Source organism: Balaenoptera musculus, chromosome 3, assembly GCF_009873245.2.
Source record: "Balaenoptera musculus isolate JJ_BM4_2016_0621 chromosome 3, mBalMus1.pri.v3, whole genome shotgun sequence".
NCBI classification, from domain to species: domain Eukaryota; kingdom Metazoa; phylum Chordata; class Mammalia; order Artiodactyla; family Balaenopteridae; genus Balaenoptera; species Balaenoptera musculus.
This window is the reverse complement of record NC_045787.1, coordinates 42,842,850-42,861,952: the sequence shown is the minus strand read 5'-3', so window position 1 is coordinate 42,861,952 and position 19,103 is coordinate 42,842,850. Positions and strand designations below refer to the sequence as shown.

Here is a 19,103-nt window from a genome sequence, read left to right as displayed (position 1 = left end):
CAATGATCTTCCAGTACATAAAATGGCAAGAGTGCATCCTTTAAAGCTTGCACATGAGAGACTTGGAAACAATCATTAGAACTGTGAAAATTCTAAGTAGTCAAAAAAAAAAAAAAAGAAAGAAAATACAACACATTTAGAGCTACCAAACTTCACATTTCTGTACTATGTTTAACTCTTCAAATATTGCCAATCTTCCAACCAAAAGGAATGTAAAATTTCACTAAGAAACACATTCATATAAAAAAAACTGCCTTTTAAAAATTATATGCAATATATCCCTGTAAACTTATCTTGTAACTTATTTTACTTCCAATTTGTGTTGTACATTTAAAATGTACTCTATATAGCTTATTTAGCTTATCCTGAGTCTTTGAGAATAACCAATTTTATTTAACTCTGCAACAATTCAACTGGCTTCTGAAGAGTTAAAACTTAACATCTCAAAAAGCTGTATTAAATACTTAATCAGTACTTAATTTAAAAGACTCACAGAAAAAAGGGTAAAAGAGCTGCCATTTTCCTTCAGGATTTCCATGCATCTGAATTTAGTTTAGATAAAAACCATTAGATAACTGTGCAAAATCCAAGGAATTAGTGTGTAAATGAAATTCAATTTCACTTTTCTTTCTGAACACATTTTCCAAGTTCAGAGCAAATTTATTGTTTAGAAACACTCGTTCGTAGTTGAGTAAGTTAATTTTTCTTTATCTATCTATCTATCTATCAGCCAGGCCTACTGTAAAGAGATAATGCATGGTAGAAGGAAAATAGCAGTTAATGTTGTTATCAGTGGTGATGATGCATGATGGGTAATTACATACAGAGTAAGACTTAAATGGTGTGAAGTTTCCTACAAAAGAAACCGATACATTAAAAAAATTCAAATACATTTCAAGGTCATCTTGATCTTGGTTGTGAGCTGCATCACAGAGAACAGTTGATTTTCACTTAATTTATATTTAACCTGCATGAGAAGAGCAGTGACTGACTCAATGAAGGTAGTACTTTATCATATTCCAATTTTAAAAACAAACAAAATTAAATCTGTATTTTAAAAAACTCTTGCAGTAGCAAGATATTTAATAAACTCTGGTTCACATCTAGTTCTTTTTTTTTTTTCTTGTTTGAAAAGATCACCTTTCCCTGAATATTAAACATAAATGAAGGTGAAATGAAAATATAGAACCATAATTTCCAAAAACGAAATGAATGGGCCAACAGTAAAATGCACAATGAACCACAATTGCCCAGGCATTTAAAAAGATAAAGGTCAACTGTGGGTCATAAAGAAGTTATCAACTTTAAAAAATATATTTATTTACTGCTACTTATAGCATATTCTGACCTAAAAGAGGCAGATACTGATTTTTATAGCCAGTGACCAAAAAAAAAAAAAAAAAAAGGAACTGCAGAACCCCCTGCTTGTGATCACAATATGAAATGGAAGAATAACTGAAACATTAAAACAGATCCTGAGCCCCTCAGCTGCTAATATTGCTGAAAAAGTGCTCCAAAAAATTATGCTTCTGTTAATTAATCATGCAAACTTCATTGCTTTCCTGTTTACCTAGGGCCAGTTCTTTGAAAGGCACAGTTTACAGTTTCTGCACAAATTGTGGACTTTTGCATACTAAGCTTAGGTACAAATCATGATTTGTCAATCACATACTTAGGTAAGGGTTCCCCACTGATCTTGTTCATAGCTGTTCAGTGGCATGAAGGCCAGCAGATTATCAATGTGGTTCCCCACAAAAGTTTTTTCTCTTGTTGAGCATCCTGTCTCCATTACAGTTTATTTGTATAATTGGCTACCATGTAGTACGGAAGACTGGATGCTTCAGTAGCTCTCTTGATGGAGGTCTGTCCTGAGGTTGAAGTTCTAAACAGCGAAGAGCCACATCTCGTAAACCAGGAGACAAATGTGAAGGGATTGATGGAGCAGTAGTTGCACTGGCAATCTGTAAGAGAAAACACTAGGGTTAAAGTTCTCCACAACTGGAGCTTCTGATACACAAGTACATGGGCGTATATTTCATAACCTCTATATATGCATCCTATACATAGAGGAATTAAAAGTGAGTGGACTTTTTGCTAACAAGGTGTCTATGGAAAAACTCATGAATTTGACCAAATACATGCTGATCAGATGGAGCTAACAGTTCTCTTTACTGTCTCAAATGAACAAGGCTAAGTGCATCACAATGATTAGGCAGGTGAAATATTCACTCAAATCAATTCTGCTTTCCTCATACTCACTCTCCAAAATGGTTTGTCCTCTTTGCTTCATTGCACATTTTCTGTTTTTTTCAGCACAGAGAGCTATTCAGAGTAAGTAAGACTAAACCTGGCCAGTCAATTTAGTACATCAGAAACACAACTGCACTGATTTTTTATTTTCAGGTGACTGAGGAAGTTATATAAGCATGGGGAGACCTGGAGGAGATTATGGCAGGGGAGAGGTGCTGGGGATCAGCTCGGAGGACTAATACTACCCACTCTGCACAGAGGTGACTGTGTGTTTTAAGTGCTTTACTCAGGCCCAGAGGTAATTCTGTTTATCCTCATAATATATAATATAAATAATTCATCAAGGAGGTACTATTATTACACCCATATAACAAGAAAACAGAGGGTAGACAGAATAAGTAATTCTCTTAGTCACATGGCTGTTAAAGGATGGAACCAGGGTTTGGGACCAGGTCTGTATGACCACAAAGCCCAAGCTTTTAAATGAGCACATGTGCAACTCAAACGCTAAAAATCTCAAACATTACGTTATTCTCTGGTGGAAATGGAGAGAATGGATTTGAGAGTTGTCAGAAGGGTAGAACAGCCTTGGCCTCTGACTTAGGTGTGAATTTTTTAAATATAGGAAATAACAAATTAAAAAATTTGTGACAGTACAATACATAAAGAGCTTCAAGTATTTTAATTTAAAAGTTTGGTGTTCGGGTGTGTGTGTGTATATATATATATATATGTACATATTTCACCCAGGAGCAATGATTCAGTATTTGCTAATTCAGTGTTCGCAGTGACTTGATAGAGCATGACTACCGTGAATAACGAGAACTGACTGTTAATGCTGCCCACATTCCCCACACCGTATCAATTCCTGGAGATACATACACATGCATTTATTTCAAGGAAGATATGCCTTCACGTTAGATTGACAGTGAAGGAGAACCCATGAAAATTTGCCTTCTGCCAATTTTAGCAGAAAGAAGTAATTTTTATCTCATGATTACCTTAAATATCAAAGCAAGATGATTGGAGTGTTTTTCTGCATTCCAAGGTGGTTTAGCACAAGCCATTTCTATAATAGCACAGCCAACACTCCATACATCACAGCTCCTACCATACTGCTGACCTCTTAGGACCTAAAATAAAGCAGAGAGTTAATTTGGAAATATGACTCATTAGAAAAAGAGAAAGCTATTCTGTAGTTATGGATTCTGGTTTTTTTACTTCAGAGCAAAACAATGTACAAAGAACAGTTCCACAGACTACCTGATGTCTCATTTATTTCATCAACACGCTCAATCTCCTATGTGGGACAAAAATACTTTGGAGAATTGTGAGGTTCTGAAGGAGAGTCATATCATAGAATTTCAAAGCCGCCTCAGTACGCGTAGTAAACTACAGAGCAAGAGGACAACCAATTATCACTACGTATGAACGTGAAGAGTTCTGAACATAACAGAAGAGGCCAAGTTCAGAACAGCAATTATATGCACCTTGGGTTTACTAGAAAACAACTACTATAAATTACCGAATAATTCTTTGTTAGAAATAGGTTTTAATAGATTTGCTTAAAGGCTATGGAAACGCAGGGATTAAGGGTCTGAAATCAAGGATATCATTAAGACCTTAGTTTTAGGGCCGTGGACTTCTAATTAGTAAGCACATAGTGGATAACACTGCAAAATTATTTGGTGTAATGCTGTCACACAGAACTCTAAAATATTTTCTTTCATCACACTCAAAGCTGCTTCTCACCTCAGGTGCCATAAATGCAATTGTCCCCAATAATTGTCCCTGAAACTCTCCTGCACCAGTTCCTTTTGATGCCAACCTGGCTGCAGCTCCAAAATCAGCAATTCTCAGTCTCTGACCTGTGCTGTCAATTAGCAAATTGGCACCTGTCAACAAAAACAGCAAATGACCTTATTAAAAACAAAAGAACAGATTAAAAACTCAGTAAAATACTACTAATGAAATAGGACAATGACAAACGAAAGAAAGTAGACTGTGTGTCAGAGAAATCAACTCTTCCTCTCAATTCACTTCATTAGTAAAGGCACATAGGTCTCTGCAGTGTAAAAAAAATCCAAAGCCTCAGAGGGAAAATCAGACAAAGCATCAAGGCATAAGGAACAAAAGCAGAGATTTCATAAAACTTTAAATAGTTAAGTGTTAAACCTTTAATATAATGACCCTTAGCAAAATCTTTCCTCAAAGTTCCAATTTTAGTGTAGTTTACACTTTGAGACAAAGTTCTGTTGAAACATACTGACCTAGACCAATTCAGACTTTATACTATAATTTCATAATTATAGCTTAATAAAAAATTAATGTTATAAAATTACTTGAATGTGTTATATCAAATCCTAAAGGCATTCATGTCAGAAAACCAAAGTTGCTCTCTTTTTTTTTTGGCCGCACAGCTTGCAGGATCTTAGTTCCCTGACCAGGGATCGAACCTGCACCCCGGCAGTGAAAGCATGGAGTCCTAACCACTGGACCACCAGGGAATTCCCCGAAGTTGCTCTTAATAAACCAAACTGCCAAAGATTTGAGAGGATTTTTCTTAAAAGGAGTTTACAATATCCCAGTTATTTTAAATAAAGCCAGGAACAGGAACCTTTGGGGAGGCAGTTAAGTACATCATGAGACCAAGACAGGGGAATCAGAGACCTGGATTCGGTACTTGGTTTGCCATCAATTAGCAGTAAGACTGTGGAAAAGTCTCAGCCTAAGGAAGGCAGAATATATTACCCTGAAAGTTCCTTTCACTCCTTTCACTTCTGATAATTCTAGTGATCTTAGTTACTCAGGAGAAACAATCCCATAGTTGATTTCAAGTTAGAAACTATCAACAAAGGTCTAAGTTTTAAAATTACATTTGTTTTCTGCTTATTGATAATAAGAAGATAAGTAAAAGAATTCCTACCTTTGACATCTCTGTGAATGATCTGGTTTTCATGGAGATATGAAAGGCCACGAAGTAATTGTTCAGTATAGTTAATAACTACTGATTCCTTGAAGGCTCCATATTTACTGAGCAAATGAGCCACAGATCCCCCTAAACATGTAATAATAATAATTTGTCATAAACTTAAGCCAAAATTAAAGTTGTTTATTACACTTTGGTTACATAAGCTTGCACTGCATGAGCTCACATTTACATTTGAAATATTAAATTTATCATCTGCTTCAGAAGTGAAACTGGTTTAAAAACTAACACATTCCAGTAATCTTAAGACCTATCAATTAGGAGACATTTTCATGGAACCCTCAGGAACTGGTTTTCTGGAAAGTCAAGATTTCAGAAAGCTTTAAAAGTTAACAATTTTGGATGGAACTATTTCTCATATGTACAATTCACCTCTCTGTCTTTTTGACCAAGATATGCAAAATCTCTTTCTTAATGACGTAAGTGAACAGTGGTAACATGTTATTTAACAGAAGGTAAAAAGAATGGGAGGAGCCAGAAGACCCAGAGTTAGGCTTCATATCCTACTATTTACCAGCTCTGACCTAGGACAAGTCACAAACTCAGTAAGCCTCATCTAAAATTGTTTATAATAGTCAACCTATATACAACCATCAACCCAGGTAACAACCAACATCAGAGAATGTACTAAAGAACTGATTTGTAAATAGAAATACACTCTTCAAACACAAAAAAATCTAAGAAGTTAAACCAAGCGCTTATGTATTCATTACGTCCCAAGTCATTTATTTTACTGTATATACGGTATAATACAAAATAAAACTCAGTCTCTATTTGTTCAAGTAGATGACAAGGTTCAACTTTACGCTTCAGTGCTAGTTTACCTGTTAGTTTCTAAAGCTATATCTTAATTAATTTTATTTTTATAGTGTTATGTTAAAATATTTCCTAAATCTGTCCTATTAATGATGGCCAACTGGACAAATATGGATCTTACCACGGCAGGTTTAAAAAAATTATTCCTATAAAACAATGATACACAATCATTTTAAAAGACACACTGAAAAAGTTTAAAAGGTAGAGGTAATGAATATTTTATTTATATTTAAATGAAAAGAAACTATTTACAGTTCATACTACTATGTTGAGGCAATTTACTTTTAGGAATCTAAGCTATTTAATAAAAATAAGTGTTCATTAAACGGTTTCTCCTAAATTTAATATCAAGCAAAAGTTAAATCTATGTATTACTATTTGTAATTTAAAACATGAACATACCTGCCATCCATTCAATGAAGAGATTATAATTGCTCTTCTCACATGTGGCTCCCAACATCCTAATGATGTTTGGATGATTCAGATGGCTCATCATTCTTATCTCCTCCCTTAATGCTTCTACTACTTCTTCTTGCTCAGAAGATGTATTTCTGACATACGTCACCTATTTCAGTAAACATGTTTACAAAGTTTTGAATTCTGATGCGTTTCTATTTATAATTTTCACTAACAATCTAATCTAAAATGGACAAACCCAAATTAACTTATGTATCAATAGAAGGCATTTATGCTCATGAATGCAATGTAGATACTTTATTAAAAAACCAAGTCAAACTCTTTCAAATAATAAGAATCTAACAAGCAGCAGTAAAATATCAGGAGATGAAAAGAGACTGGGACATAACCAATCTTTCAAAACTGTCTGAAGACAGACTAAAAAATTGAGAAAAGCCCAATCATAAGAACCAACATGACTTAAACATGAAAACTTTACTATGGCCTCGCCATGAGGCTTGTGGGATCTTAGTTCCCCAACCAGGGATTGAACCCGGGCCCCAGCAGTGAGAGCGCCGGGTCCTAACCACTGGACCACCAGGGAGTTCCCAACTATTGTCATATCTTGATAAGCATGCTCATTATAAAAAGTAAACCAGGGGCTTCCCTGGTGGCGCAGTGGTTGAGAATCTGCCTGCCAATACAGGGGACATGGGTTCGAGCCCTGGTCTGGGAAGATCCCACATGCCGCGGAGCAGCTGGGCCCGTGAGCCACAATTACTGAGCCTGCGCGTCTGGAGCCTGTGCTCCGCAACAAGAGAGGCCACGATGGTGAGAGGCCCGTGCACCACGATGAAGAGTGGCCCCCGCTTGCCGCAACTATAGAGGGCCCTCGCACAGAAACAAGGACCCAACACAGCCAAAAAAATAAATAAATTAATTAATTAATTAATTAATTAAAAAAAAAAAAGTAAACCACAGAAATCCCAAGATGACACTGCACCAGTAACTTTGCTGAAGGGAGTATAAAACCATACCTCTAATAAATATAAAAAAGTGCAAACAAAAGCTGCAACCTTTATAGGGCCTATCCTGATGTTTCATCTTGATGAACCATGACAATAATCATGCTTCAACTTTCAAATAGAACTTATGATACTTCTGGTGCTGTGGCAACATCTACGTTAAAATTTAGGTTTCTCAGGACTTCCCTGGTGGTCCCAGTCGTAAGGAATCCGCCTTCCAATGCAGGGAACGTGGGTTTGATCTGTGGTCGGGGAACTAAAATCCCACATGCCACAGGGCAACTAAGCCCTTGCGCCACAACTACTGAGCCTGCACGCCTCAACAAGAGAGGCTGCATGCCGCAACTAGAGAGAGAAAACCTGCAAGCCACAACTAGAGAGAGGCCCACATGCTGCAATGAAGATCCTGCATGCCGCAACTAGGACCCAACGCAGCAAAAGAATAAATAAATAAATAGAATAAATAAATAAATATTTAAAAAAAAGAAATTTGGGTTTCTGAAAACTTTAAAAACTAAAATATATACATACGGGGATATATCCTTTATTTGCTCATTTTTCACTTTTATAATTTTAATCATTTATATGCTCACTAGATATTTACCTGTTTAACAGCCATTAAAGTTCCAGTTCCCACATCTTGAGCCTGATAACAAGAAGAAAACGCTCCAAGGCCTATCTGCTGACCTTTCAGCCATTCAGTGTCTTCTCTATAAGGTTGTTTTGCTTTGGTATGTCCTGGTAGAGTCTCTGGTGTCTGCATATTAAATGAGAGCAATCCTTTTACTGTTAAGTTAAAAGAGTAAGAGTTTGTGAAATCAGCCTGGCAAAATATTACTCTTGTTCAGTCTGGCTTCCCAAATCACCTATAAACTTGACCTCTGAAGGGACAGTGTTGGTGACCAATGTCAAATGCATAAGTGATCACCATTGTAGAATCAACCAAAAGCACCTCTGAAATAGGCAATGAGTATTTCTGTTCAAATAATGATACAAAAACTGTTGTATAATTAATTCTATGTGAAAAATCTGCTTCTAACAGTTAACGCATGTTAAAAGCTGTATTTCTGAATTAGTTTTATTTTAGCATGGCCCGAGGAAATTCTCTAACCTCTTAAAGACTATACTTACATCTTGTTGAATAATGATGATGTCTTCTCCATTTTCAATCTGTAGTTGAGGAACTATGGGGAGGGCATCCTGAGATGCTGACATTGCCATGGCAATCGCTAAAGCTTCTTCTTCTTCAGCTTCCATTTTTTCTTTGCACTTTTGATTATGATTCATATCATCTTTGTAGGTATCATCATTTTCATCCTTTTCAGGAGAGAGCACAGCAACTTCTGACTTAAAAGTTACTGTTGTGTCACTTGAAGGCATAGACGCTTCAAGAAGGTCCTCAATACTGGAGTTGAGCTCTGTATTGACATCTAATCTGCATTTCTCCTCTACTGGGGTGAACACTGTCTCATCACTAGGTATAACAGCATTACTGGTATTGCTGCTGCCGCCAAAGCCATCATCACATTTGGAACTACCGTTCAAATCAAGTGTCATGCTATTTTTTGAGACGTCTCCCTGTTTACTTGTATTACTTGGGGTAGGTCGAGATGGCTTTGGCCTGTGTATATTACTGGAGGGCAGGGGTCTTGACTGAGTAAAGATTGGGGAAAGTTTATCTGAGTCTTTGTTTTCAGAACAGTTTCTCTGGAACTGTAGAGAAAACTTGCGCTGTGTTTGAGGAGATGCAGAAGGTATTTTGCAGGGAACAAACCCCTGAGGTCTATGCTTAGAGACATCTGTTATGGTGCCAGGTGGTACAGATGGGGCAGATGAAGAAGGGCTTGACAAGGCTGGGAACATTAGTTGGGAATGATGAGATAAAGGAGAGGAGTTCAAACACTGACTGTGGGGTCTGCCTTTTGTTTGAACCATTGGCTTTGGCTGCTCCATTGTTGTTGAACTAGGAAGTCCTACTGAAATGCTGGCCAGTCGGTCAGAAATGTCCTCTGAACTGGCACTCAATTTTGTAGCACACAATCCTTTTCCAGTTTTCTCTAAATGGTCTGTGCGCTCAAAGGAACTGTTCTCTGTGGCTTCTGGACAGCTGTTAGGGACTGATGCCTTCAAAAAGCTGTCATGTCGACCATCCAAAGTGTCTTCCATGCCCAGCTGGATGGCCTCAGCAATTTCCACCTCATCTGCAATAGCCATCAAACGACGACGCATCCTGGTAAAATGAGTAGAACTGGAAACATTCAGCATTTCTAACAGTTTTGAAAATACATGGGGTACTGCAGTAACCATTCTTGCAGAACTCAAATATATCCTTCGGGAGAGTTTACCAACCATTGAGTGGGAATTATCAATGGACTGCAAAGCAAAGGTTAAGAGGGACAGCAGCTTCTTATACCTGAAAGAAAAAACACATTCAATTATGAAACAAGTTAAAATTACTGCAAAATATATACAAATAAAGAAAATGGTACTAATTCACAGCTTTTACATAAAAAAATCAGTAAAAAGGATGTATAAATTTTTAATTAAATAGCCTAGACTTCAGGTGTTTGCCAATCAAATATTAAGGTATCAGTAACCTACATGTGCGCTGTAATTTGAGTCTTTCATTCATCTAAAATGTGTCCTTCTTGGATGGGTGTGGCAGGGGGTGGTGGGATGGGGTAGGTAAGAGGAGGAAAAGAAATGTATTTTCAGAAGAAAAATTACCTGACTTCAACAGGCTCAGCTTGTGAAACATCAGTACTGACAGTATGAGGGTAAAATTCAGCAGGAAATTCCAACAGCAGTCTATCTATGAGACAAAGGCGGCCCAGGAGTTCTTGCCAGTTGTTTGATTCAGTTTGGTTTCCAAGAATACAATTTAAGACATAATCAACACCACCAATACCAATGGATCCTACAGAAAGGAAAGTAAAAATAACTGAAAAACAGTGATATTAAAATCTAAAACAAAACATGATCAAATGGTTTAAGGTTAACAAAAATACTTGAATTATATTAATTTCAAGAATCTCCCTTTTAGATTAATTCCATTTCTAATGTTAGCTGAGTCAATTTACAAAATTATTTCAAAATCCTGTAACTGCCCTATTAGAGATTATGAGATTAGACCGTCTAAGGAAAATGATAAAACATGCTATATTAATTTTAAGTAAAAAGTTATTACCAGCTTTAAGTATTTCTCTGCCAACGGCCAACTCTCCTGCTTGGCCTTTGCACAATTCCAATAGCGTTGATATAGACAGCTGACTTGTGCGACTAAAAATGAAAGGAAGCAACATCAGACTTGAATCTTGGATAAAATACATATTAAAAGGAGAGGAGTAATGTAATGCCTTGTGAAAAGGTGGGAAAAAATGTTTTTAGGAGTGTTTGCTTCTCAACCACTAAAACTGAATTAATGATGTCACTATAAGTAATAATATTTATTATTAGGTCTAATTTCATAAATTTTACCTTATCTTCTATGTTAAGCACAGAATCTTCACTACTGGCTCTTAAACAGCAAGTATTAATTTAAAAATGAAACCAGATAAAAGGCTTATTTTCATTATATCTTGTTAAAATAAGAAAGAAAAGACTCAGACATTTTGATTTCTGAATTTTCACTAAGTTCTCTTGAATTAAAAACAAAATCTTCCCATCCAAAACCTTTATATTCTCTTTATATAGCCAGAATGACTTCTAAATATCATAAAATCTCTTTACCATATTTCTTATGATGTTCATTCAAGTGACCAGGTAAACAACCTAACTTCAGAATTTCAGAAAGCGGACAACAAAACAAATGCCATAAAAGCATTGAAATTCTTAGGGAAAAAAACCCTATTATAATATTAAGAAATGAAATGATTTTTCTATGCATTTTGCAAATTACTTGTTAATTTTTTTCAGATATTTATAGTATTCTCTCTAAGCAACAAGAAAACCTCTAATACTTACAATCTGTAGGCTTGTGTAGAGAAACAATGGAGACAAAAGACAGACTTTATGAGATGAGAAACAAGTCAAAGTTAAGTGCTTAATTTCTGAGATCCTCTACAGACTACATCATGTGACTTAGGGAGGAAGACAAAGTTGGACTAGAAGAGCTCCAAAGGGAGGTAATGGCAGAGGCAAACCAAGGGAGAGTCAGTGCTTCTTATCACCTGAGATCTGCTGGGACACGAAGAGATGAGAACTGCCAAAAATGTGTTTACTGTAGCTATGCTCATTATATGAAAAGTGGTCTCCCACTTTATGGGAAGGGAAAAAATAAAAGAGAGAGAGAACCAGCGGTCTAATAAAAGCATAGCTTGTGCTCATTTTCCCTATCACCATACCCTCATTTCTCTACCTCCAGTTAGGGCTGTTCCTGTTCCTTGCTGATTTTTAAGGATATTGCAGGGATATATGGAATTGTTGTTGTTGTTATTTGACAAAACTATCACAGTTAGAGTAAAATTCCATCACAAAGAAAATAATGGAATGGGGTTTTTGGTTTTGGTTTTTTGGCCCTGATAATGCAAAGCATGTATAATGATTTTATTGGTTCCTATCCTGTGTAACTCATTCTCTAAAATGAGATAATATCTCACATATCAGCTGCTGTTCTTATCAACTGGACTTCAGTTTTAAGAATATTACTTTAAAATAAAAGAGAATCAATCACAATACAATAATGTGGAGGTCCATGCAGTTTGTTAGCCTGGTTTTTACTTGCCATTAGTTCTTCTTCCTAGTCCTTAAGAGCTTTAAATGTTGCATGTTAATTTCAAATCTCACATTAGAAAACAATATTCAAAGCCTCATTTAGTAAGTATGTATCAAATACTCACTAGGTGTGAGGCTCTGTGCTAGGCTTTCAGGACAAGACGGTTTGAAGCAGTTCATTTGTAGGGCCTTACCTATTGACGTCTGCACACTTGACTAGGATGGTGTCTACAACTGGCCGGAGAAGTCTCTGCAGTTTGATTCTTTCTGCCAAACTATGGCAAGGAGTATATACTAGCATGGCTCTCAACGTTTTCTGGGGGAAAAAAACTGAAGGTCAGTTTAACTACATTTAAAAAGCATCAGAGACAATGGCCTAATCTGAGACAATTTGAGAAATAAAATGATAGGAATAGATTATAACCCATAAATAAGAATCCATGAGTTGATACTGATACAAATAAAAAATTGGATAAATAAATAGATAAGGTAGAAAGGAACTCTCAACTATTTCTGTAATTTTTAAAAGTCTGAATTAATTTCAGAATAAAAAGTTATTTTAAAAAGAAAATGAGGAAAGGCGCCAACTTGAAAGAGCTCCCAATGGCTAAAGATGGAATAACTTGGGCAACAAAGTAAATGACAGTACTGAATTATAACCCATAGAATAAAATAAATAGCCATGAGTCTATGGTGATAGAAATAAAAAACTGAATAAATACATAAATGGGAGAGAAGAGACGGCTCTTCGTTATAGACAAATTCCAATTAACTAATAAAGGAGGAATATGGGAAATAGAAGATCACCATTAGAACACCACAGTAGTCATTGCTGTAGGCTAGATCCACTGACAAATGCTAAAATCTGTGAATAGAAACAGGATATTTGCATAGTCTCAAAGTATCTCCCCCAAGACATTTATTAATAGTAATTTTACAGTACCCAGTAGACAGCACCTTAAGCAAGTGACGAAGGATGGCATCACCAATAATAAGACACTCTGACATGATATACCCCCTAATAACAATGCACTGAGAAGGGCACATCACCTCTGGTGTTCTTGCGAAAAATGCACAATGTAATCCTGAGAAAATACCAGATAAACCCAAATTGAGGAACATTCTTCAAAATAACTGGCCAATACACTTCAAAAGTGTCAAGGTCTACAAAAGACAAGTAAAGACTGAGGGATTGTCACAGATGGGAAGATGAGTGGGGCATGATAACTAAATGCAATGTGAGATTCTGGATTGGATCCTAAAAGAGAAAAAAGACATTAATGGAAAAATGGGTGAAATATGAATAAAGTCTGTAGTTTAGCTGAAAAGGACACTGTTGGGACAATTTGGGGATATATGAATATGGACTTTATAGTCCATAATAATATTGTTATTAATGCTAAATTTTCAGAGTTTGCTGATTGCATGGTGATTATACAGAAGAATGTTATTTGTTCTTAAGAGATACATGCTAAAGTATTTGAAGTGAAATGTCATGATGCCTGCACATAACTTTCAAATGGTTCAGCAAAAAATTATATATGGGGAGGGAGGGGAAGGGAAAACAAAGAAGGGCAAGAGGGAGGGGAGAAAGGGAAGGGAGAGCTCTAAGGGCAGGAACCATGTCTGCCCTCACTGTGCCTGGCACACTAAATAACTGCAGAGGAATCAGAATACAGTATCATTCAGAGTCCCTGCACTCTAGGAGCTCATGAACGCATTGGGAAACCATGTGAAGTGATAATAAACAACCAGATAGTAAGGCATTATATTGAACAGTCAAATATGTCTGAAGGTTTGTGTTGGAAAGTAGTAAGAAGAAAGAGGTAAAAAGTTGAGCCAAGAACACTGGTCTTTATTCTACAGTATGCTGGTCTTTATTCTATAGTATTCTGTAGTATGTTGGTCCCTCAAGATGCTATATGAAAAAACAGACCACGGTTAAGATAAATTTGGGAAATAATGCATCATGCCATGATTAGATTCCCAATGTATGTTAACTTATGAAGGCTCCTAGAAGCCTTTCAGTGAACAGACCCATTTAACCTCATGTAATTTAGTATTCACCAATTTTAACTGAACACAGAGCTCTTTCTTCAGGGAAGAAAGGGAAGGAACTTTTCATAATCCAGCCAAACTTCCACAGAATATGCCTCAGGAAATACTGTTGAAGAAACAGAAACCTCTACAGGTTTCTGAGCTGGGGAATAAAGTGGCATGTAAGGAATAATGATGACTATTATATTCAGTGTTCTCACAATGTACTAGACATTACAGTTAGAGGTATCTACACAATCTCATTTCAAAACCAAGAGGTACATATTTTCATTATTTTATAGGTGAAAAGCTGAAGTTTAAGAGTCCTAAAAAGTTACACTGCTAGCAAACTGGAGAACCAGAATTCCAATCAAAGTCTCTCTGATTTTGACCATATATCCAGATTGCCTAGGCTAGTCCCAGTTTAGCAGATTATTCAAGTATCCCAGTTGGGATGATAAATTATGAGGTCACTCAATTTTGACTCCAAACTAATGTTCATAAACACTATACTATACTACATTTCAAAAAGAAGATTTGCTAGGCATAGTTGTTATAGGATGGATTATAAAAAGATTAAGAGTGGAGGCAGAGAAATGAAATGAGTTTTAAAAACAGACCAGGGACTTCCCTGGTGGCACAGTGGTTAAGAATCCTCCTGCCAACACAGGGGACACAGGTTTGATTCCTGGTCTGGGAAGATCCCACATGCCGTGGAGCAACTAATCCCGTGTGCCACAAGTACTGACTCTGCGCTCTAGAGCCCGCAAACCACAAATACTGAGCCTGCGTGCTGCAACTACTGAAGCCTGCACGCCTAGAGCCCGTGCTCTGCAACAAGAGAAGCCCGCACACTGCAACTAGAGAAAGGCTGTGCGTAGCAACGAAGACCCAACGCAGCCAAAAACAAATAAATTAATAAATTAATTAATTAAAAAAATGAAGTGGAAGAATTAAAAAAAAAAAAACCAGACCAGATAAGAATTATTCTAAAGCAGTGGTCCTAAGAAGAACTACAGTCCTGCAGCCTGTGGAACAAAAACCACATTCACAGAAAGATAGACAAGATGAAAAGGCAGAGGGCTATGTACCAGATGAAGGAACAAGATAAAACCCCAGAAAAACAACTACATGAAGTGGAGATAGGCAACCTTCCAAAAAAAGAATTCAGAATAATGATAGTGAAGATGATCCAGAACCTCAGCAAAAGAATGGAGGCAAAGATCAAGAAGATGCAAGAAATGTTTAACAAAGACCTAGAAGAATTAAAGAACAAACAGAGATGAACAATACAATAACTGAAATGAAAAATACAGTAGAAGGAATCAGTAGCAGGATAACTTAGGCAGAAGAACGGATAAGTGATCTGGAAGACAGAGTGATGGAATTCACTGCTGCAGAACAGAATAAAGAAAAAAGAATGAAAAGAAATGAAGACAGCCTAAGAGACCTCTGGGACAACATTAAACGTAATAACATTCACATTATAGGGGTCCCAGAAGGAGAAGAGAGAGATAAAGGACCCGAGAAAATATTTGAAGAGATTATAGTCGAAAACTCCCCTAACATGGGAAAGGAAATAGCCACCCAAGTCCAGGAAGCGCAGAGAGTCCCATACAGAATAAACCCAAGGAGAAACACGCCGAGACACATAGTAATCAAATTGGGAAAAATTAAAGACAAAGAAAAATTATTGAAAGCAGCAAGGGAAAAATGACAAATAACATACAAGGGAACTCCCATAAGGTTAACAGCTGATTTCTCAGCAGAAACTCTACAAGCCAGAAGGGAGTGGCATGACATATTTAAAGTGATGAAAGGGAAGAACCTACAACCAAGATTACTCTACCCGACAATATTCCATGGAGAAATCAAAAGCTTTACAGACAAGCAAAAGCTAAGAGAATTCAGCACCACCAAACCAGCTTTACAACAAATGCTAAAGGAACTTCTCTAAGTGGGAGACACAAGAGAAGAAAAGGACTTAAAAAACAAGCCCAAAACGATTAAGAAAATGGTAACAGGAACATACATATCAATAATTACCTTAAATGTGAATGAATTAAATGCTCCAACCAAAAGACACAGGCTCACTGAATGGATACAAAAACAAGACCCATATATATGCTGTCTACAAGAGACCCACTTCAGACCTAGGGACACATACAGACTCAAAGTGAGGGTATGGAAAAAGATATTCCATGCAAATGGAAATCAAAAGAAAGCTGGAGTAGCAATACTCGTATCAGATAAAATAGACTTTAAAGAATGTTACAAGAGACAAGGAAGGACATTACATAATGATCAAGGGATCAATCCAAGAAGAAGATATAACAATTATAAATATATATGCTCCCAACGTAGGAGCACCTCAATACATAAGGCAACTGCTAACAGCTATAGAAGAGGAAATCTATAGTAACACAATTATAGTGGGGGACTTTAACACCTCACTTACACCAATGGACAGATCATCCAAACAGAAAATTACTAAGGAAACACAAGCTTTAAATGACACAACAGACCAGATAGATTTAATTGATATTTATAGGACATTCCATCCAAACACAGCAGATTACACTTTCTTCTCAAGTGCACACAGAACATTCTCCAGGATAGATCACATCTTGCGTCACAAATCAGCCTCAGTAAATTTAAGAAAACTGAAATCATATCAAGCATCTTTTCTGACCACAACACTATGAGATTAGAAATCAATTACAGGGAAAAAAAACGTAAAAAAACACAAACACATGGAGGCTAAACAATACGTTCCTAAATAACCAAAAGATCACTGAAGAAATCAAAGTGGAAATCAAAAAATACCTAGAGACAAATGACAATGAAAACATGACGATCCAAAACCTATGGGATGCGGCAAAAGCTGTTCTAAGAGGGAAGTTTATAGCAATACAAGCCTACCTCAAGAAACAAGAAAAATCTCAAATAAACAATCTAACCTTAACACCTAAAGGAACTAGAGAAAGAAGAACAAACAAAACCCAAAGTGAGTAGAAGGAAAGAAATCATAAAGATCAGAGAAGAAATAAATGAAAAAGAAACAAAGAAAATAATAGCAAAGATCAATAAAATTAAAAGCTGGTTCTTTGAGAAGACAAACAAAATTGATAAACCATTAGCCAGACTCATTAAGAAAAAGAGGAAGAGGACTCAAATTAATAAAATTAGAAATGAAAAAGGAGAAGTACAACAGACGCTGCAGAAATACAAAGCATCCTAAGAGACTACTACAAGCAACTCCATGCCAATAAAATGGACAACCTGGAAGAAATGGACAAATTCTTAGAAAGGTATAACCTTCCAAGTACTGAACCAGGAAGAAATAGAAAATATGAACAGACCAATCACAAGTAATGAAATTGAAACTGTGATTAAAAATCTTCCAACAAACAAAAGTCCAGGACCAGATGGCTTCACAGGTGAGTTCTACCAAACATTTAGAGAAGAGCTAACACCCATCCTTCTCAAACTCTTCCAAAAAATTGCGGGGGAAGGAACACTCCCAAACTCATTCTATGAGACCACCATCACCCTGATACCAAAACCAGACAAAGATACTACAAAAAAAGAAAATTACAGACCAATATCACTGATGAATATAGATTCAAAAATCCTCAACAAAATACTAGCAAACAGAATCCAACAACACATTTAAAGGATCATACACCACGATCAAGTGGGATTTATCCCAGGGATGCAAGGATTCTTCAATATACACAAATCAATCAATGTGGTACACCATTAACAAATTGAAGAATAAAAACCATATGATCATCTCAATAGATGCAGAAAAAGCTTTTGACAAAGTTCAACGCCAATATATGATAAAAAAACTCTCCAGAAAGTGGGCATAGAGGAAACCTACCTCAATATAATAAAGGCCATATATGACAAACCCACAGCAAACATCATTCTCAATCGTGAAAAACTGAAAGCATTTCCCCTAAGATCAGGAACAAGACAAGAATGTCCACTCTCACCACTATTATTCAACATAGTTTTGAAAGTCCTAGTTGTGGCAATCAGAGAAGAAAAAGAAATAAAAGGAATACAAATTGGAAAAGAAGTAAAGCTGTCACTGTTTGCAGATGACATGATGCTATACATAGAGAATCCTAAAGATGCCACCAGAAAACTACTAGAGCTAATCAATGAATTTGGTGAAGTTGCAGGATACAAAATTAATGCACAGAAATCTCTTGCATTCCTATACACTAATGAGGAAAAATCTGAAACAGAAATTAAGGAAATACTCCCATCTACCACTGCAACAAAAAGAATAAAATACCTAGGAATAAACCTACCTAGGGAGACAAAAGGCCTGTATGCAGAAAACTGTAAGACACTGTTGAAAGAAATTAAAGATGATACAAACACATGGAGAGATATACCATGTTCTTCAATTGGAAGAATCAATATTGTGAGAAAGACTATACTACCCAAAGCAATCTACAGATTCAATGCAATCCCTATCAAATCACCAATGGCATTTTTTACAGAACTAGAACAAAAAATCTTAAAATTTGTATGGAGACACAAAAGACCCCGAATAGCCAAAGCAGTCTTGAGGGGAAAAAAAATGGAGCTGGAGGAATCAGATTCCCTGACTTCAGACTATACTACAAAGCTACAGTAATCAAGAAAATATGGTACTGGCACAAAAACAGAAACATAGATCAATGGAACAGGATAGAAAGCCCAGAGATAAACCCACACACCTGTGGTCAACTAATCTATGAGAAAGGAGGCAAGGATATACAATGGAGAAAAGACAGTCTCTTCAATAAGTGGTGCTGGGAAAACTGGACAGCTACATGTAAAAGAATGAAATTAGAACACTCCTTAACACCGTACAC

At 36.4% G+C, this 19,103-nt stretch overlaps 1 protein-coding gene across 5 annotated transcripts in view; it reads right to left on the bottom strand.

Moving 5' to 3' along the window:
* Positions 1–1,126: 1,126 nt before the first annotated feature.
* The window catches only part of MAP3K1 (mitogen-activated protein kinase kinase kinase 1), a 78,386-nt gene continuing 60,409 nt past the window's right edge, over positions 1,127–19,103 (bottom strand). For 4 of the 5 annotated variants that reach the window (XM_036846218.1, XM_036846219.1, XM_036846222.1 and 1 more), the window contains 10 exons: positions 12,384–12,505; positions 10,664–10,755; positions 10,204–10,393; positions 8,608–9,889; positions 8,081–8,233; positions 6,458–6,620; positions 5,177–5,308; positions 4,003–4,145; positions 3,252–3,383; positions 1,127–1,961 (listed from right to left, as the gene is read on the bottom strand). In XM_036846218.1, coding sequence (XP_036702113.1) covers positions 1,812–1,961; positions 3,252–3,383; positions 4,003–4,145; positions 5,177–5,308; positions 6,458–6,620; positions 8,081–8,233; positions 8,608–9,889; positions 10,204–10,393; positions 10,664–10,755; positions 12,384–12,505 — 2,559 coding nt within the window. In that variant the 3' untranslated portion in view covers positions 1,127–1,811. Of the gene's footprint in view, positions 1,962–3,251; positions 3,384–4,002; positions 4,146–5,176; positions 5,309–6,457; positions 6,621–8,080; positions 8,234–8,607; positions 9,890–10,203; positions 10,394–10,663; positions 10,756–12,383; positions 12,506–19,103 lie in introns of those variants that run through there. The other variant, XM_036846223.1, reaches the window with a different exon arrangement.